This window comes from Gobio gobio (assembly GCF_949357685.1).
Source record: "Gobio gobio genome assembly, chromosome: 11".
In the NCBI taxonomy this organism is placed as follows: Eukaryota; Metazoa; Chordata; class Actinopteri; order Cypriniformes; family Gobionidae; genus Gobio; species Gobio gobio.
In genome coordinates, this window is record NC_137104.1 from 52238630 (window position 1) to 52261129 (window position 22500).

At 38.3% G+C, this 22500-nt stretch overlaps 1 protein-coding gene across 10 annotated transcripts in view; it reads right to left on the minus strand.

Annotated features, from left to right (window-relative positions):
• Positions 1–22500, minus strand: part of ptk2aa (protein tyrosine kinase 2aa) — a 155918-nt gene that overhangs the window by 71971 nt on the left and 61447 nt on the right. For 8 of the 10 annotated variants that reach the window (XM_079828402.1, XM_079828404.1, XM_079828400.1 and 5 more), the window contains exon 3: positions 9030–9256. In XM_079828402.1, coding sequence (XP_079684528.1) covers positions 9030–9256 — 227 coding nt within the window. Of the gene's footprint in view, positions 1–9029; positions 9257–20847; positions 21144–22500 lie in introns of those variants that run through there. The other 2 variants (XM_079828405.1, XM_079828403.1) reach the window with 1 other exon arrangement.

The following is a 22500-nucleotide window of genomic DNA, read 5'->3' on the forward strand; positions in this document are numbered from 1 at the left end:
GTGACAATGAAGACTGGTGATAAATTCAGCTTTGATCACAGGAATAAATTACACTTTACTATATATTCACATAGAAGACAGTCATTTAAAATAGTAATAATATTTCACGATTTTACTGTAATCTTGATCAAATAAAGGCAGCCTTGATGAGCAGAAGAGACTTCTTTCAAAAACATGAATTACCTTGAATACACATGTAGCTTTGAATTTTTGAATCACGAGTAATTCAGTTTCTCAACCAGATTTGTTGTGATGTAACTTCCTCTTGTATTCCTGTCACATGACTTGATTTGATCGACACACTAATAATAATGTTTAAATCAAAACTGCTGATGTGTTTTACTTTAAACCTCACAAATATATCAAAGCATGTTTCATGATAGAGGAATTGCATATGTAATATATTAGTGAATACATTAAAAACGAGCGTCATTGACCCACACATGACATGGGGATGTGGTCATAATCTAATAAACATGATGTGAAAGTGATACGGTTGTCACGGAAGCTGTTTGGTTGCCATGGCACCGCTGCAGCCCTCATTGATTGAGGACACACACACACACACACTGAAATGGGCTCACGACAGCGTTTCTCATTGGGGTCACACACTAAATGGATCACACGATCACATAAGAGCAGAATAATACACTGATTCTGTGAGGTGTGTTACTGCTGATGTCAACTAATGATTAAATCAGCTGCAATGCAGATAAATAAAGAAGATATAATAGCAAGATCTAATAAAAAATGAGCGCTTGAAAAAAATGTCATGATTATATATATATATATATTGTGTATATTGTATTGGGTCAATGACATGTATTTTTTGCGTCCGAATTCATTATTTTCCTAAAAAGAATTGTAATAAATACATGTCATGTATCAAATTGATCTTCAATATTTCCTTTATAAGAAACCCTTTTAATTTTTTCGAGTTTTTGAAAGACCAAAAATGTCAGGTTCATTTTCTCAGCAAAATTCTTAATCAAACAGTTTGGCATGATTTTACGTTAATTTCCATATAAATGAGGGGAAATAGTGTATCAGTTCTATTTCAAAACTATTCTAATACTTAAAAAACATAAAAACATAAAAGGAATTTACCATGTGATATGCATTTTAGACACTACAACGATTCATATGTATATCGTATATATGCATGTTATTTTAAATAAATATATGGTCGCACCACCTGACATTTTTTGGGTGGTAAAATCTGAAATCTTGTTTAATAATTAATTAATGCTGTCTTAAAATCTGTAAAAAACAATATGAATCAACACCATACATTTTTTTGGACATAAAAATGCATTTTAAAACGGTTTTGCTTAAAATTATTATTATTTTTTATCTTAAAAACCTTATTTGTCATTGATCCATATACATACAAATACAATAAATACAATATAAATAAATAAATGTAACTGAAAATTAAGTTGAAGTTTGTTGTTATTGTTCAATGAAACTAAAACTAAAAAAAAATAGTTTTCGGTAACTGAAATAAATCTGAAAGAAATAATGTCGTACAAATATACATTTTACATGAAAAACTGTTAATTTCTCATTTCAAATCTCATTTTATCCTGGATGGATGCAAACCAAAATATATAAAATACTAATATTATTAATTCACAATTATATCATTTGTAACCAATGACATGTGGAATCAGTGCAAAACAAACTAAGTAAAACTAAGATTATAAAACACACAGCTTTGACCAATATACGAGTTATGACATCAGATGAATTCTACATAAAATGCACAACCATAGGCGTAACCACCCCCCCCCCCCCTAAAAATATTTCATTAAAAACGACATTGTGTATTGTAAATAATATAATTATTATACTTAAAATAATCGTGTAAGTAGTAAAACAATACAAACGCAAACAGGGCAAAAATGCGTTTTAAGTTTAGAAACATTTTGAGCCCCCCCTCTCTTGCCCCACAGTAGTTTGGTCCACCGCACACACCTCACCGACACACACACACACACACACACCTCACCGACACACACACACACACACACACACACCTCACCGACACACACACAGTACGATGGGAGAGAACACAGTTCTTCAGTAGTTGTTGAACAACAGTAAGAGCTGTTAAAGCTATTTTATTCACTTTAAACATCAGATCTTTTCTCTTTAAAACAGACGATGCAGAGTTATTAATAAATTAGCAATGACAAAAAGTATGATAACCGATGTATTTTTCTATAAGTCCGATATTTTAGCGATTGTTGTTTTGGTAGCTTGTTGTAAATCACCTACAACAACTAACACGGCTATAAGCCTATGTGTGAGCTGATATAGGCTAATACTGTAATCTACCGCTGTGCTGGGTTTTGTCAATGCTATGTGGAAGAAGCAAGATAATTGAATAATTATATTACCGTGTGGTGAACAGTGTTGGGGGTAACGCATTACAAGTAACTTGAGTTACGTAATAATATTACTTTTTCCAAGTAACTAATAAAGTAACGCATTACTTTTCAAATTTACAACAAAATATCTGAGTTACTTTTTCAAAAAAGTAACGCAAGTTACTTTTTCACATTAATTTGACTGACAGCTCTCCTGCCCGCATGTTGAGAGGCGTGTGTGTGTAAACATGAGGGTTATTGTAGTTCCAGACTAAATGTGAGCATTTATTAATCTCACTTGCACAATAAAGATTCTGTACTCCTCAAAATGAATAAAATCAGTCAAATGCAACATCAGAGTACTATGCAAACCTCCAATAATTAAATGTTAAATAAAACAACTATTTTTATGCATAATCTACCTTTATATTTAATTTACCAATGTCTTGCTGCTGACCTTTGATGATGAAAATTACTAGATTTTTTGTTTTATTGGTAAAACCTTTTTCTCCTGCATCCTATTCTCCCATTATCCAGAGCTGTGCCCTCGACTGTTCATGCTGGAATTTGCATTTTTACCTCAGGCTTATTATTTCAATTTTGGTATGAAGAGGTCTTTACCGTTGCACAAAAATATAACTTTTTTTGTTATAAACAAAATCAAAAACAAGCCCAGCGCAGGTGAGAAAAAGTAACGCAAAAGTAACGTAACGCATCACTTTACTTAAAAAGTAACTAAGTAACTCAATTAGTTACTTTTAAAGGGAGTAACACAATATTGTAATGCATTACTTTTCAAAGTAACTTTACCCAACACTGGTGGTGAACCTATGATCACTCATATTTAAACAATTATTACTTTGTGTTGTTGGCCAGATAAAATGACACAGAAAAGAAAAATGGACATTAAATAATTTTTCAGTGCACCAAAATACCACAAATGTGTACAATTTTGGCTGTATTCCCTTCAAAAATTGTCCTTTGTTTTATTTTATGTTTGTACACCCATGTGCACACCCTTGTGTCATATATATATTTAAACAGTATATATAAATGTACCTTTAACTAGTGTTAGGCCGATATATCGGGCCGATATTTGCGATTTTTACGTGCATCGGCCGATACAAGGCTGCTGCGTTGGCCGATATTTTTTCCCTGCATTATTTACAGACAGGCGTCCACAGGGCAGCTCTCACCGTCTTCAAACTGTCTTGCTCTCTCTCCCTCGCGCATATTAATCAAAATCAATTGAGAATTGACACGATGGTAAAAGGTCGAAAGACTGAAGTTTCACGTGGAGCATTGGGAGATTTTTCCTGAATTACCGCTGGTGTTGCTCAACAAGAGATTAAGTGAAGTGCACCTACACTCTAAAAAATGCTGGGTTAAAAATAACCCAAGTTAGGTTGAAAATGGACTAATCCAGCGATTGGGTTGTTTTAACCAAGCGATTGGGTTGTTTTAAGCAAACATTTAACCCAACCGCTGGGTCAAAACAACCCAATTGCTGGGTTAGTCCATATTCAACCCAACTTGGGTTATTTTTAACCCAGCATTTTTTAGAGTGAAACCATTAAATGACTAGGTTGTAAATAGCTTTAAAATTAAGTAGTACAGTCAGTGTGCACTTTATTATGCTGCTTGCTTGATGATACTGTGTGCAATAGTGTAATTATTTTATTTATGCTTAAATATTTATTTTCAGAATTTATTTTCACCACTGAACTTCTTGTTCTACCTCACCTGTTTTTACTATTTGTTAAATATAGTTTTTTTTAGTTCAATAAATGGTCCTTTTTTAAATTGTAAATTTTAAATGGTTATCATCCTGATCATTGTGTTATTTTTATGTTGTAAATTGAGGGAGCAAAAGCAGTATCGGCTCCAAATATCGGCTCAAGAAAATCGGCAGCCCGTATCGGTCATCGGCTAAGGCTGATGAAAAAAAATCGGTATCGGCATCGGCACTAAAAAATCCATATCGGTCGATCCCTACCTTTAACGGTGTCTCTGTCCAGACAAAACAACTTAAAAAAAGAGCCAGACGAAACAGCATCACACCCAGACAGCGTCTCACATCTCTCTCCTCATCAGACGCTGGTCTGACAGCCCTGACACAAATACAGTACAGACACTATAGAGCTCTTCACAGAGGACATCATGCGTTTCACCAGGCCTAGAAACTCACAGCCAAAACACTGCATATTTATGACGGCGCTCAGGTGACCGAGCTCAGGCCTGACAGGACCTGATAGGAAGTGTCAGGGCAGCTCAGTTTTGGGCTTTACCAGCAGGACACGACATATAAACAGATCCCAGGCCAGCTGGAACGGCCGCGTACACGAGGCCTTCGCATTACGACCGTGGGTTTGGCAAACCGCTGGTGTGCGGGAATAACAGAGCTGGATTTCCCACTGCATACTGGCACGGACTTTAACATGCGCTTTCTGTAAGATCTCAGCTTTTGTACCAGGAAAACACACTCATGAATCATAAAGATCAACCACTATTTACTAATGCATATCACATACTTAGAATTTAAATGAACATCCATTTTGTAATTGACTAGTCGACCCCTTCGAGTATACAGAAGGCGTGAGCGAGGTCGAGTTAAAATGGATGCAATCGGCCTGTTAATCCAACAGTGAAACAACAGCAAATCCCTCATTAGAATAATTAAAGTGCTTCATTTAGCAGAGTTTAACGAGATCATCGCTGCATCTCAAATTAACCTGTCAAAGCTCAATTGTATGACATGTTAACATGTTTTACAGCTAAAAACTGACTTCAATTATAGACTGGATTCATTACAGGCTGAATGCAAGATTTTAAAACACTGCATTTTAGGGGTGTGAGACTAAACTGTGACGAGATTTCTCGTCGAGGTGAAAAGCTGTCTCGTGTCTTATTGTCATGACGGAGTGTGAAGCCTATAACACACCAATACGGAAGTGACTTAAACTGCAGTTCATCGACTGGCCACTAGAGACAGACTCCAGAAGGAGCAGAATCTCATTGAGCCTCATGTTAAAATGCCCAACTTTACAGCAGAAGAACACATGTTTACAGTCTGGGACACATTGTGGATTTGGTCTATACGGCTAATTTTGCCCTTCATGACGACTGTGAGGGGGGTGAATATTTTTATAACTCATTCGTTTACATTATACACTAACCTAAAGGATTATTAGGAACACCTGTTCAATTTCAACCAATCTCAACCAATCACATGGCAGTTGCTTCAATGCATTTAGAGGTGTGGTCCTGGTCAAGACAATCTCCTGAACTCCAAACTGAATGTCAGAATGAGAAAGAAAGGTGATTTAAGCAATTTTGAGCGTGGCATGGTTGTTGGTGCCAGACGGGCCGGTCTGAGTATTTCACAATCTGCTCAGTTACTGGGATTTTCACGCACAACCATTTCTAGGGTTTACAAAGAATGGTGTGAAAAGGGAAAAACATCCAGTATACGGCAGTCCTGTGGGAGAAAATGCCTTGTTGATGCTCGAGGTCAGAGGAGAATGGGCCGACTGATTCAAGCTGATAGAAGAGCAACTTTGACTGAAATAACCACTCGTTACAACCGAGGTATGCAGCAAAGCATTTGTGAAGCCACAACACGCACAACCTTGAGGCGGATGGGCTACAACAGCAGAAGACCCCACCGGGTACCACTCATCTCCACTACAAATAGGAAAAAGAGGCTACAATTTGCACAAGCTCACCAAAATTGGACAGTTGAAGACTGGAAAAATGTTGCCTGGTCTGATGAGTCTGGATTTCTGTTGAGACATTCAGATGGTAGAGTCAGAATTTGGCGTAACCAGAATGAGAACATGGATCCATCATGCCTTGTTACCACTGTGCAGGCTGGTGGTGGTGGTGTAATGGTGTGGGGGATGTTTTCTTGGCAAACTTTAGGCCCCTTAGTACCAATTGGGCATCGTTAAAATGCCACGGCCTACCTGAGCATTGTTTCTGACCATGTCCATCCCTTTATGACCACCATGTCCCCATCCTCTGATGGTTACTTCCAGCAGGATAATGCTCCGTCACAAAGCTCCAATCATTTCAAATTGGTTTCTTGAACATGACAATGAGTTCACTGAACTAAAATGGCCCCCACAGTCACCAGATCTCAACCCAATAGAGCATCTTTGGGATGTGGTGGAACGGGAGCTTCGTGCCCTGGATGTGCATCCCACAAATCTCCATCAACTGCAAGATGCTCTCCTATCAATATGGGCCAACATTTCTAAAGAATGCTTTCAGCAGCTTGTTGAATCAATGCCACGTAGAATTAAGGCAGTTCTGAAGGCGAAAGGGGGTCAAACACAGTATTAGTATGTGTTCCTAATAATCCTTTAGGTGAGTGTATGTCTCCACTCTCCACTAGGTGAGTGTATAAAGCCTTAAAGTTCTGCATAATTAAGGGCGTGGCCACTTTGAGTGACATGTGGATTGCCATTTATCTGCTGTCTGTTAGTCATCACGTCACCTCACCTCAGCTCTGCCCACGTCCCGCCTCTTTGCCCATTTTCTGTTATCATTCATTTATAATATATTATATTAATTTATACAAATTTATATTAAAATTAGTGACGCCCGCCAGCTCGACCCTACTTTACGCTTCAAAACGGCTCTTCGTGGTCTATGGGTGGACGTCACAGACACTACATCCATATTTTTTTACAGTCTATGGCCAAAAGTTGTAGAAGCTCATAAATCATGTGCAGTTCTAAGGTCTGAACAGTGCTTGAGTATTGTTGTCTGATAACAATAATTCATATGATAATACATATGATAATTCATACTCAGAAAGTAGAACTGAAATTACATTCATTACAAGTTGATTAGGTAAAGGGGTGGTTTTGTGTTTTTTTTTCTAGGCTTGGTTGTGTTTATGGGGCGCAGTATAACATGTCTTAATACTTCATTTTTTTAAAAACGCCATATTTTTCTTATATTTTACCTTTATTCCACACTGCTGTCTCCACTGTCCTTTGAACGGCTGGTTTGCTTCCTGCTTCTGTGAAGCCCATCCCTCCGAAAAACGTAATGGTCTTTTTTCATTGGTTAGATGGCCAAATGTAGTTTGTAGTTCAGCAACAGCTCTCTCTCTTTCGTAATGACTGCGACGTGGCCTCGCTCACTTTGTTAATAGCAGGTGTTTATGATGTCACCAACCCGGGAAGAAGCTTGTTGTAGTCCAAACCGGCCGTTTTTGTAGGCAATAAACTGCCATAACTTTAAAAGACCATTTCTCCGTTTGCATTGAACTTTCAGCGCTGTAACTTTGCAGATACTGTTTACGCTCAAGCAGCAACATTACACACTAACTAAAGTTAAAAAAGTGAAATTGCATGCATTTACATGCAGACTATTCTTCTAGTCATGTATTTCATCATTGAGGATTTCTTAAAAATGCTATGTAAAAATCTCATCTCGTGAACCAAATCTCGTGTCTCGTCTCGTGAGATAAGCGTCTTGTCACACCCCTTAAAGCGACCGACAAATAATGAATGCAAAACATACAAAAAGTTTTTCCTTCTCTAAAATAAGCGAGCCATTTTCAGCATCGATAATATTTGCACAAGTTTTCAGATTCTCCATTCGATCTTCCACTGTCATGTGATTCGACCGCTTTCCTCATGCCACAAAATATTCCTCATTTTAATCTGCGCTTGTCTGCTGAAGCTCAGGAGAAATAAATCCCTGCTGCTGGAAATCTGAACATCTGTGGCGAAGCTTGAACAGATAAGAGACCCGGAGCCTGTACGAGTCCTGCATTAGAAATGGCCACTTCTGCCGCGTTTCTGAGCTTCAGGCTTGTTTGATCTGGACCTCAGCCAGACCGCCACATGTTCTCAAGGATCAGAAGACAAACACTTTGTTCTTTGGATTAAGGCAAGACACCACAGATGAACAGGGTAAACTATTACATCTCCCCACATTTCCACAATATCCCGAAGTTTTTGACCAGTGCATGAAAAAACAATGGTTCTGTCTGTAGTGTCTCACCTTAAACATGCACTGAAATGTCTGTTGTTGACGTTAAAACGATCACACATTAAGAGCGAGTCAGTTAGAAACATGAGAGGGACCGTCCGATCAAGAAGACCAGCGTGTTTAATCTTCCTGTGGATTTAAAGACACTGATCAATACAACTAACAGAGCCGTCCGTCTCGACTCTTTCCCCTCTGAGACTGAAATTAATTCAATTCCAGGAGGGAAATTAAGCCTTTCGGTGAAAGCTGAGCTTCAGAAGGGCTCGTATACTTCCCGAGGAGACGCATTTACAAGTCTGAACGCACACAGGCACAAAAATGGTGATGGGAGCTTGACATTTGCACACTTTGAAGCTTCGTTTGTTTGCCACCAAACTCATCCTGCACTTATAAATCAAAAGACTGTCAATCATGCGGAAAAACACACTTTCGAGGTGGTCTACTTCCTCTAGAAACCTTAACCAAGCCAGTCTAACTGATTAAAACCAAACAAAAGTTCAACCAAACAATCATCAAGACCTGCTCAGACCAGCTAACGACTAAAATGACCACCTGGAAACCATGAAAACCCTGGTTCTAAAACACCGGCTCTAAAAGCTACAGATATTGATACACAAAAGTAGGTACACAAAAAAGACTTTTTCTTACCCTGACGTCAGTCCCGTCTCCATGCCGGATGTTGCTGGACCAGGTGCTGTGCTCGCTGTTGCTCTCAAAGTGATGGAAGACCTTCAAGACCCTGTCAGGGGCCCCGGGGGCCCGCTCTGTCCCCGCGCTCAGACGGGCCTTGGCCCCGCCGGCCAGGGTGAAGTTCGGGTTGGGCTCCAGGTATGCCGTCGCCATGCCTTTGCCGTGCGCTAAGTGTCTGTCATATTCTGTACAGAAATAAGAGGAAGGGGAAATCGTTTAGGGGCATTTGGTCATAAAAATACAATTTAATTGAATAAACACATATGCGCTGCATGTTTCAGAGTGAAGCACTGTGTTCATTTACACATGAGCAGCTCATGAAGCAGTTTTTAGTGTCTCGGTTCACAGTAAATGCTTCTCCGTATGATAACATGCATTTGCAACAACCAATCTTATCAACAAAAAAGATGTTCCCGTAGTTTTATGCCAAAATAAAAGCTTGATGGTTCATTTTACAAAATGAAGAAAATGAGTATAATGAAATATTGTCATTTTACAGTTGATTTTTATTATTGAATATTCGTAATCTTAGATATATTTTGTATTTTGTTTAATATTTATATCTAATAATAATATAACAATACTAATAAAATAATTATTACTATTGTTGTTGCTATTGTATTTTATATTAATATGTTATCACACAATTTTAGTCAAACTGAGCTACACTACAAACCAGGGTTATTATAATTAACTAAAATTATTTTTATATTTATTATAATTATTAGACTTAAAAACCAACAATAAACAATAAAATAAATGTAGCTTCCCCAGAAACATTTCTTAGTTTCATTAAGTTAATAAAAACTATATGGACAATAATAAAAAAAAGAATAAAAACATAAATCTTTAACTAAAATAAAACTGAAAAGAGAAAATATAAAACATTTTAATTAATAAAAAATATGAATAATCCTAATGATACTTAAACAACACGTGTATAAACAAGCACAGCAACACGGGAAAAAAAGCATTTTAAATCGCAATCTAATTTTTGTCAGAAAACATTAAATAAAATGTATTTTTCCCTTAAATTGTGCGCAGCCCTATTTTGTCCTTCCACACCTATTACACAGACAATGAAAACGGACATTGTTTCCAAAATAAAAGACGCTAGAGCATAACTTTCTAACAGCATCTCAGTGTTTCTCACGTCTGATTTAATCTGAGGGCTTTCTCTGTGTGTGAAGCGGTTCGAGAGCCAGACAGTGAAATATGGCGAAGCGCGAACGACATGATAAATGTACTCATGAAATGAAGAGGCGTAATACAGGAGCAGATGAACCGCCACTGATCTGCTCATGGTTACATCAGGGTCACCAGACGAGGCTCGTTCACGTCAGCCTAAAAGAACAAACGTCTTTCCAGCTGGTCTGATATAGCTAAAACCCATTCATACATTAAACCCCACGACACAAGACAGATGCATGCTGGGAAGGGCTGAGATTTCAGCAGATCACAGCACATTCCCATCAGCAGCATTCCTACAATCCCAGACGTCCGCTTATCTGCTGCTTATCACCATCACAAATATGAAACACACCCTCGACAAAGATAAACAAACGTGCAAGAACACACACACACACACACACACATCAGGACAGTTACGCAAGACAGTGTGTTTTCCATTAGTTGAACATGAAAAGTAATGACAAATGATAAACCACTCTAATACTGACCATTGCTGTCCTTTACCAATAATAATTCATATTCATCCATTCATTGGGAAACACAATGGAAGTGCAGCGGGAGAGCACACAAGAGCCTTGAATTATTGAGCAAAACATGCTTTTAAAGGTGTTTTTGTTTTAGACGGATGAACTTCTGATGTAAGTGCTGCTCCGTGTAAACAAAGACACATTTATTTTTATGCTGATTCTTACAAAAAGTTCCTTTTGTCTAGACAGGACGATGGCCATTTCAGCGTTACAGTGTCGAGTCAGGTCATCACTATTTCTATAGTTCTATTCAATTCTACAGAGATATAGATTATGAACGAACAGTGTGATTTATTAATGATAAACTAATGACAATCATCAGCTGTCAAGAACCATCTGGACACATCAAACAGGGTTTCTGCAGGTTTTATGAAGGTAAATTTAAGACCTTTTAAAGACAATTTATAAACACAACACATCAATATGTCCTCTAATTGTAAATGTGTTAGCACACAATGAGTTGTGTTAGTGACACTTCAAAGATGAAAATACAATTTCCAACAGATCTTCATAACGTTTTAATAGACGTTTGAGATAAGAAATCTTTGAAAATCTTGTAAAAGCGATTTTATGATTAAAACAAGAATAAATATCAGCCAATGTGTTCATAAACTTCAACTTAATTCAAAATGCAAGTAATTTTCATACCCAATGACAGATATTTGTTCGTTTTAAGCATAAACTCACTGAATTTTGTTCAGTTTCATTGAAAACGAGACTTAGGGCCCAATTGTAATGATCTGAGCTCATGGCGCAGGCGGTGCAGGCGTGTCTGAATGCACTTTTGCTAGTTTAACGACAGAAATAATGGTCAGCGCACCAGGCGCATGGTCCAAAAGGGTTGTCCCTCGTCTCTTAATGAGTCATGTTGTGTTTTGGAAAATAAACCAATCAGAGTCTCATCTCCCTTTCCCTTTAAAAGCCTGTTGTGCTCACACCATGGAGGATTCGCTATTTACATGCCAGCGGAAAGACTGAACGCTTCTCCTGAGAGGAATCATTTTATTTTTAATATTTAAAAATGTGTGTGTGTGCTGCGCGTCCCTGTGTGTGTAATAATCAGAGTGTACGTGTGTGTGTGTGTGTGTAATAATCAGAGTGTACGTGTGTGTGTGCGCGCTGCGGCCCTGTGTGTGTAATAATCAGAGTATGTGTGTGTGTGTGTGTGTGCGCTGCGTCCCTGTGTGTGTAATAATCAGAGTGTGTGTGTGTGCTGCGCGTCCCTGTGTGTGTAATAATCAGAGTGTACGTGTGTGTGTGTGTGTGTGTAATAATCAGAGTGTACGTGTGTGTGCGCTGCGGCCCTGTGTGTGTAATAATCAGAGTTTGTGTGTGTGTGTGTGTGCGCTGCGTCCCTGTGTGTGTAATAATCAGAGTGTGTGTGTGTGTGTGTGTGTGCGCTGCGGCCCTGTGTGTGTAATAATCAGAGTGTGTGTGTGTGTGTGTGTGTGTGTGTGTGTGTGTGTGTGTGTGTGTGCGCTGCGGCCCTGAGTGTGTAATAATCAAATGTGTGTGTGTGCGCTGCTGCCCTGTGTGTGTAATAATCAGTGTGTGTGTACCACCTATTTGCTCATATTACAAACACACTCTTTAAATAACACAAAAAATACTGCACTATTGACTTTAGAGCAGGTGTGTGTTGCTCATTGGTCAGTGGTTTTCAGTTCCTCACAACAGCAACTCTCCAACAATGCTCCTGATCACATCTGGTGTTCAGACCAGGAAAGGGCCACAAACGGGCGGCAGTGCATTTGATATTTAAACAGCGTGACACCAGACATGAAGAGGAGAACTGCGTCGGGCTGAAACTAGCAAAAGACATTGCTGTCGCATTGCACTGGGTGTGTGATAGTGCCATTCATTTCTTCATTTTGCATGTCAAGTAAATGTATTTTGATTTAAGGATGTTTAGAATATGTACTGGAAAACAAAACTCCTATGGAAGTGAAGTGTATGCAATTTAATTTTGCGCCCTATGAAAAATCCAGATTTTTTTCTGGACTCTGCTTTAATGGTTAAATTAGACTGACTTTCTTCAGATCTTCGGAACACAAAAAAATCTTTGTAATAAAATCTGAGAGATTTCGGTCCCTCCATTGACAGTCTAATAAACTACCACTGAAGCTTAAAAACATATATATTCTAAAGAGACTCAATCGCTTTATATGATGAACAAAGGTCTTACGGGTTTGGAGCGACATTGAGGTGAGTAAATGATGGGTGAACAATCCGCATTATACAATAAATTACATTTTTACGACTGGATTCTGCAATTCTGTCCACGTTTTCTGCATCACAGAAATCACAGGGCCCTAATTTAATGACATTTTTAAGGCCTTAAATTGAGGAAGGTCAATTTAAGACTTTATTAAGACCTGCGGAAACCCCGTTACAGTAATGAGAACTGTCATGAAAATAATGTCCCGATGCAATAAAATCATAACGGCTGTCATGAGATTCATTCTGCTGGTTATTATTATTGGCTTTACTTCCTTAATACAACATATTAAGGGTTTCTTTTAGTTTTGGGGTGAAATATGAGCCAGACATGTTCTTGAAAGGCACACACACACACACACACACATCAAAGCGTCAGTGAATGAGCAGTTACACCCTCATTGTCACGTATGACACAGAGATCTGAAACACACACACACACACACACACACACACACACACACACACACACACACACACACACACACACACACACACACACCATCCAAAAACACAGCAGTCTGTCTGCTTCATACACCATCAACAAACACCAAAACATCACACACACACTTTAGACACCAAAGTCACTCACTAAACCTCCTCAAGTTGAAACAAATAGATCAATGGATTAAACATGTCGGACGGAAGTCAACCTAACGCATGACTGACTTGTAGTAAATCTGAACAGTACGAGATGTCTCTCTAAAGCCAAATTACAAACAACGAGCATGAGAGCGGCCCGTGGACATGGCAATCCTACCTGTGAGTAGAAACGGCCAGCAAACACACGGTACAGCAAAGTCCTGCGAGAGACATCCATCTCTGTCGGGGAACATGAGGGGAGAAGTGTGGCGTACAGAAGTGTGGCGCACACGTCTGTGCCTGTATCGGCTGTGGAAGATCTGACACGACACGCTTTACCGCCACACACACACACACACGGGTCGAGCCTCTTCCTCTCACGTACAGTCTCATGTGTGAGTCATGTTTAGCTGTTCACCACTGATGTCTCATTTCCCTCAGACTCACCTGGCGCCCAGGTGTGCGGGGGCGTGGCTTAACACAGGACACACCCCTACATCCATTTAAACAATGAACTCTAATACTGAACAGCTCATACAGGACAAAGAGACATACTGTACACGCTCTGCTTCAAATAGTGCGCTGGCTTCTTGGACACGGTCTACATCAGCAAAATACAGCCAAGAGAAGCGATATGAGAGACTCACAAATACATAGCACACTAAATATTGGATGAAACTATTTCTCTATTTCAATACTATTTCAATACTATATTGAACAAAAAGGAGCACAACTTTTCATTTTCCGTCAGTCTTTGGTTTTCCTTTAAAATAGGAAAAATATCGAAACTCTTTGGTCATTTTTTTTGAGCGAGATGCTAACGGTCTAATCAGATTTAATGATCTATGCTAAGCTAATCACCCGGAGATCGGCTGAATGGATTCGAAAACGGTCAAACTCAACTGTTAAAAAGTGGCGTGTTCCTTTAACTAAAGGGAGGGGGGGGGTGTAATGCTATTTCATGCATTCTCACTTATTTACACTGTTAAAGAGTTGACTCTCAAGCTAAACAGGGCCAACGTTTCTAAAAATTAGTTGGAGGTATTGGAGTATTTCTGTGCCAAATGCACTCCTTCAGGATTCAAACAAGTTTTTTTCAGAGTTTGGCCCTTTATGACATCATAAAGGGCGGAAGTCCTTGTATGGGCACTTCTCCCGAATGAGCATGCACACATCAACCAGAGTGAGAGCAAGAGAGCGCTGCCATTTTGTTTTTAGACCACGAAATCAACATCACTAAAGAAGTGTGTTTCTGGTTGTGAGGGAAATATATCCTTGTTCAACTTCCCAAATAACCCAGCGATAAGGAAACAGTGGATGCAGTTTGTTTTCCCGGAGTTCTGCAAGTGTGTGTGTTTGTTCCCGGTCATGAGTGGAAACCGCAGGCGGTGAGTGAAACTGCATCAAATGTGTGTGTTTCTGTTGGCAATCGGCGCATAAGTTCATATAATGTGAACAACACCAACGTATAATCGAAAGTTATCCAGGGATAATGCCATGCTGTAGTGTGTGTGTGTGTGTTCATGAGTTTGGCTGTTTTCGGAATAAATCGGTACAGCATATCTGTCTTTTTTAAGACTCTTGGGAGATATGAAGGATGCAACACTACTCTATAGGTACTCAAGATTAACATGAGACGGGCAGAAACTGTGTGTGTTATGCCCCCTTTAACTAATCCACAACCACAAAACAAGAGCTTACTATAACTCTTATTTTTGTATCTGTTTAAAATGCTAAATAAACTAAAAATCATTAAAAAAAATAAGCAAAATAATATTAATTAAAAGTAAATAAAATGTTTTATCCTATTCCAAATAATCATTACAAAATAAAAATAATATATAATTTAATTAATTAAAATGCTTTCTCTTTTCTGCATTTCGATGCATTTTCCGCACTGCAGTTCTAACTTATGTGCTAAATATCATATTTTAATCATGACAACTCTCAAAATAGTTTTAGCATGTTATTGAATGAGGCAATGTTAATGTATTTAGTAATATACATGCATCAATCCTGTAACAGATCTAGGCAGGTGGAGCTGGGGAGGTGGAGGGGTTCACAAGAACTCAGACCAGACTCTTTAAATGTTGAGCACGCAATCTCATTGGCTGCAGGATCAGCAGAGCCAATCAGATTGTGCCATGCGGTAATGATGTGATTGCTTGCAGATTGCATGTAAAGGACCATCAGCCTGCGCCCTCTAGAGTTTAACGACTGAACTAGATACTGATACTTTAAATACGGCATTGAATACTATTAATATTTGTTGGCTCAACAAATTGCTTGTGATTTTCCTTAAGTCACTTTGGATAAAAGCATCTGCTAAAAGCATAAATGTAAGTTTAACCTGGTGCAATGCATCTCTGTGGTGACAGATTAGAATATTATGTGGTTTTGGAGCGACTATTGGTGAGTAAATAATGACAGGATTGTCATCTCTGGGTGAATTTAATTTCCCATAATAAAGATGATAAAATAAAAGGCAGCACATAAAAGGCCATGTCATTGTGAATAAAATGGGCAACGCTGAAGGAAATCTCCTCACACTGTGAGCAAATCTGACTGCAGTGACCGCAGCCGAATCTCAATATAGCATCTCTAATGACTTCACGATCTTAAATGTCACGGTTCGCTCTAATTCAATGGCTCTGCAGCCAAAGACCACATCGACACTGTGAAAGAGAGTCATTTCAGGCGATTGCATGAAGATTTCACTGAATTTCCGTCATCCAGGACTAATGAGTCATTCCTGACAGCATGAGACTGGTCTGAGCGGAAGAAAATGCTGAGTTTGCAGTCGGACAACATGAGGAAGTGTCCGTTAACAAGCTGAAGCCATCCGGTGGAACAGAGACGATAGGATCACGTCATGCTGTCACTCAGAGAGACCCACAGATATCCCAGCATGCACCAGCAGTGAACACCAATGGAGCTACAGCTGAACTTCACGTTCAGGGACACAGCGACCCAAAAATGAGGAGAGCCAAGATGAGAGCAAAAGAAGAGAGCGCAGGAGGTGAGAAGAAAGCAAAGGAGACGGGAAGAGGAGGCTAGACGAAAGAAAAGAGATAGATGAGAGCAGAACAAAAGACTGGAAGAGTTGAGAGCAAAGAAGAGAGTAAAAGAGAAAAGACGACAAGACAAGAAGTGAGAAAAAACAGACGAGAAGAGATGAGACAACACTAGAAGAGACAAGAAGAGAATTGATCAAAGAAGAAAAGACATGAGAGGCGAGATGAGAAGAGACAAGATGAGAAAAGACGAGAAGAGATGAGACTAGACAAGAAGGGGCGAAATGAGAAGAGACAAGAAGTGAGAAGAGACGAGATAAAATGAGATTAGAAGAGATGAGACACAAATTTAGAAGAGACCAGACAAGAAGAAACGAGACTAGAAGAGATGAGACCAGACAAGAGACTAGACAAGACGAGAAGAAACGAGAAGAGATGCGATGAAACTAAACAAGAAACTACAAGAGACGAGACAAGAGAAGAGAATAGACAGAAAAAAAAAGATGAGAGAAGAAGAGATGAGACCAGAAGAGAATAGATGAGATAAGAAGAGACAAGAAGAGAATAGACTAGATGAGAAGAAAAGAGACGAGAAAAGATGACAAAAGAGACGACAAAGGGAAGAGAGAGGAAGAGACGAGAAGAGACGAGACATGAAGTGAGAAGAGACGAGATGAGGCAAGAGATGACAAGACTAGAAGAGAAGAGACGAAACGAGTCAAAGAAGAGACGAGTTAAGAAGAGTCTAGATGAGAAGAGACTAGACATGAAGTGAGAAGAGAAGAGAGGAGAACAGACGACAAAAGAGATGACAAAGGGAAGAGAGGAAGAGACAAGAAGAGAAGAGACGAGATGAGAAGAGGACAGACAACACAAGAGACGACAAAGGGAAGAGAAGAGACAAGACAAGAATAGACGAGAAGAGCCGAGAAGAGACTAGAAGAGATGAGACTAAACAAGAAACTATAAGAGATGAGACAAGAGAAGAGAAAAGACAAGACTAGAAGAGAAGAGATGAGACTAGTGAAGAAGAGAATAGAGACTAGAAGAAACAAGACAAGAGACAAGAACAGACGAGAAGAGACGAGAAGAGACGACACAAGAGATGACAAAGGGAAGAGAGAGGAAGAGAAGAGACGAGACGAGAAGAGACGAGACGAGACATGAAGTGAGAAGAGACGAGAACAGACGACACAAGAGATGACAAAGGGAAGAGAGAGGAAGAGAAGAGAAGAGACGAGACTAGAAGAAACAAGACAAGAGACAAGAAGAGACGAGAAGAGACGAGAAGAGACGAGACGAGACTAGAAGAGATGAGACTAAACAAGAAACTATAAGAGATGAGACAAGAGAAGAGAAAAGACAAGACTAGAAGAGAAGAGATGAGACTAGTGGAGAAGAGAATAGAAACTAGAAGAAACAAGACAAGAGACAAGAACAGACAAGAAGAGACGAGAAGAGACGACACAAGAGATGACAAAGGGAAGAGAGAGGAAGAGAAGAGACGAGAAGAGACGAGACGAGACATGAAGTGAGAAGAGACGAGAACAGACGAGACAAGAGATGACAAAGGGAAGAGAGAGGAAGAGAAGAGGAAGAGAAGAGACGAGACGAGAAGAGACGAGACATGAAGTGAGAAGAGACGAGAACAGACGACACAAGAGATGACAAAGGGAAGAGAGAGGAAGAGAAGAGGAAGAGAAGAGACGAGACGAGAAGAGACGAGACATGAAGTGAGAAGAGACGAGAACAGACGACACAAGAGATGACAAAGGGAAGAGAGAGGAAGAGAAGAGGAAGAGAAGAGACGAGACGAGAAGAGACGAGACATGAAGTGAGAAGAGACGAGAACAGACGACACAAGAGATGACAAAGGGAAGAGAGAGGAAGAGAAGAGAAGAGACGAGAAGAGACGACACAAGACTAGGAGAGAAGAGAAGAGAAGAGACGAGTGGAGAGGAGCATCCACATGACCTCCAGTGACCTCTGGACACACAGCTGCTCTCTGCGAGCTGAATGCATCACCCGCTGGTCAACATGCACATGTGTTTAAACCAACAGCTCAAAACATCTCCTGTTACAGGAACACAACATCCATCCAGACAAACACAACATCACATCAGCTGACCCTCAGTGACTCCAGCGTGCATTAGATCCGCCAGCAGCTCTAGAATATGTGTTTTTGTGCATTATGGGTCTCATGCCAGTCCATCTATGGACATAATCCTCATTTCCCAGACACTCCTTAATTTCTAAAGCACACAACAACTGGCAGATCTCTCTCTCTTTACATCGGCCTGCTGGGAAACATTATTGCTTACAACATCTCAGACTCCTACAACTCCTGTGTGTGTGTGTGTGTGTGTGTGTGTGTGTGTGTGTGTGTGTGTGTGTGTGTGTGTGTGTGTGTGTGTGTGTGTGTGGCACTTTTTAAGAAGCAGACCACACTAGTCAAAAGTCTGATTACACAATGCAGCAAGTGATCAAGATGCAATGATACTTTCTCTCTTAAGCGTCTCTGAAACGGTGAACTAAAGCATGACTGAACTCAGAATGAAAGAATGGTTGGAAGATGATGAGTGTGTTTGCTAAAGGATGATTTGATCTGTTCACTGCAATGAGCAGAAGAGTCCACACTGAGTGATGAAATGTTGGCTTACAGTTCATTTAATCAGAAACTGAAGCAGCCAAATTCAATTAAACCAATTAAAATTAATTGGTATATTTTTCATTTTCAAATCCAATTTTCTCACTTCATGATTCCTTGAATGAACACACACACACACACACACACACACACACACACACACACACACACACACACACACACACACACACGTTTGTTTTTGTGAAATGTGAGGACATTCCATAGGCGTAATGGTTTTTATACCGTACAAACCGTATTTTCTATCCCCTTACACTGCCCCTGCCCCTAAACCTACCCCTCACACACACACACACACACACACACACACACACACACACACACACACACACACACACACACACACACACACACGTTTGTTTTTGTGAAATGTGAGGACATTCCATAGGCGTAATGGTTTTTATACCGTACAAACCGTATTTTCTATCCCCTTACACTGCCCCTGCCCCTAAACCTACCCCTCACACACACACACACACACACACACACACACACACACACACACACACACACACACACACACACTGCCCCTGCCCCTAAACCTAGCCCTCACAGGAGACTGTGCAGTTCACTTTCTGTGAAAAAAACTTGTTCTGTGTGATTTATAAGCATTTTGAAAAGTGAGGACATGGGGAACGTCCTCATATTTCACCCTCTTTTTGTAATACTCATGTCATTATACACATTTGTGTCCTGATATTTCACAAAAACATGCCGACCAAAACACTGAAGACAGACAGACACACACACACACACACACACACACACACACACACACACAGACGATTTGTCCCGTCAGTCCCACAAGAGTCAATAAGATTAAGACTGAATGAGTGTTTGACTGATGGACAGCACCAAGAGCAGGTGCCGAACACACACACACACACACACACACACACACAGAGAGAGAGAGAGAGAGAGAGAGAGAGAGAGAGAGAGAGAGAATATAATATCCTTGACAAAAAAAATGAAAAAAAAAAAAATCATAATGAATTGCTTTATGATTAATTATTAATGTTGTGTGATTCCTTTTTGTAAAATTAGAAAGCGTTGGCTAAACATATTAATGTAACATTAATGTTTTATGTTTATAGGAATGCATTTTTCGTGTCCATTTACTTCACAGTGTCATGTATGGTATGTAAAATAAAATAAATAAAATAAAATAAATAAAAAACAAATTAAATTAAAATAATAAAATAATATTTAATTTAATTAAATAAAATACAATAAAATTTAATAAAAAATAATTAATAAAAATAAATAAATAATAAAATATTAAATTAAAATAATGCAAAATTAAATTAAATAGAAAATTAAATTAAAATAATATTGAATTAAATTATTTAAATAAAATAAAAAAATATATAAATAATAAAATAATATTCAATTAAAATAATACAAAATTAAATTCAATTAAATAAAAATACATTAAATTAAATAAAAATAATAAAAAATATTAAATAAAAAATATATATATTTGCAACTACCAAAACATGGCTGATTGCATGGCACTACAAAGTCATCCGTACAGCCACCCAAACCCCCTCTGAAGCACAGACAGCAGAGAACAGACAGACCTGTACCTGCGGCCCAGCACAAGGGGAAAGGACTGCAGCGTCTCTTCTCCATGCAAGCGTGAGACTGTCTGTCTGAGCCCGTGGTGAGGGTCAGCCAGCACCCGCCGCTCTCAAACATCCTCATGGGAACCTGCGCAGCGTCCCACACACACCACACACACACGATAATCCCCGTCCGTTCGGATCGACCCTCTCCACACGGAGGCCAGAAGACGCCCTCGACAGGAATACAGACCCTGAGCTGATGCAGGAGTGATCTGGGAGGAGGCAGATGGTGTGTGTCGCTCTGCCTCTCTGAGGCCACTGAGCCGACTGCGTCCAGACAGGCCAGTGCAGAGGCTAGAGGGGGAGGAGCCACTGCAACCTAATTAATATGCAAATCCCAGACTCATTTCCTTCAACAGTGGCTGTTTACCAAGTCAACCACGACTGCAAATCATTGCTGAGTCTGACCGGCGTCGCCTCTTTACTGCCTCTCTCCCCAAAACACCCATTTTTGTTTCCCAGCATGCTCACTTGTTTTCTTTACACTATAGCTCTGTACAAAAGCAGCTCATATGATGTTTACTGATGATATCTAAGGGCTCGTTCACACTGTTCTTGTTTACAGCACTATATTTGTATTATTAGTCTACTTACACAGAGATGTTTTTATTGTAAAAATAAATTAATTAATTCATATATTTAATATAATATATAATAAAATATATTTTAAATAAACATATAAAATAATTAATTAATATTTATCAAATAAAAAAAAATTTATTAATTATTATTATTATAAATGCAAATGTATTATTATTATTTTATGTATTCTTTATAATAATAATAATAATAATAATAATAATATCCATGGTTACAATAACTACAATAATAATAATAATTATTATTATTATTATAAATGCAAATGTATTATCATTATTATTATAGATCTGTACAAAAGCTAGTGAGCTGCCATGATGTTTACTGATGATATCTAAGGGCTCTTGTTTACAGCACTATATTTGTATTATTAGTCTACTTACACAGAGTTGTTTTTATTGTAAAATAAATAAATACATTAATATATGTAATATTTAACATAATAAAATATAATACATAATTTAATATAATAAAATATATTTTAAATAAACATAAAATAATTAATTAATATTTATAAAATAAATAAAACAAACATTATTATTATAAATGCTAATGTATTATTATTCTATGTATGCTTTATTATAATAATAATAACCATGGTTACAATAACTACAATAATTGTTATTATTATTAATAATAATAATAAATGCAAATATAATTAACATTTATATTCAAATATACATTATTATTATTATTATTATTATTATTATTATTATTATTATTATTATTAATTCTAAAACTCCAGGACCATTTACAATTAGTCAGATTAATACAAAAAGTGACAGTGTTTCTAAATTATACTAAACATTTATTTTAATTTTTAATAATATATCCATACTTATATTTATTTTATATATATGCTATTAACATTGATATTAATCATGATATCACTACTCTGAATACTATTTGCTACTGAATAAAATTAAATACAATTATAAGCAATTTCTCTTTCTTCATCCAGCATCTGAGCTCGTTGCAATGCCTTCTGGGATTGATTTCATAGTGTTTGGT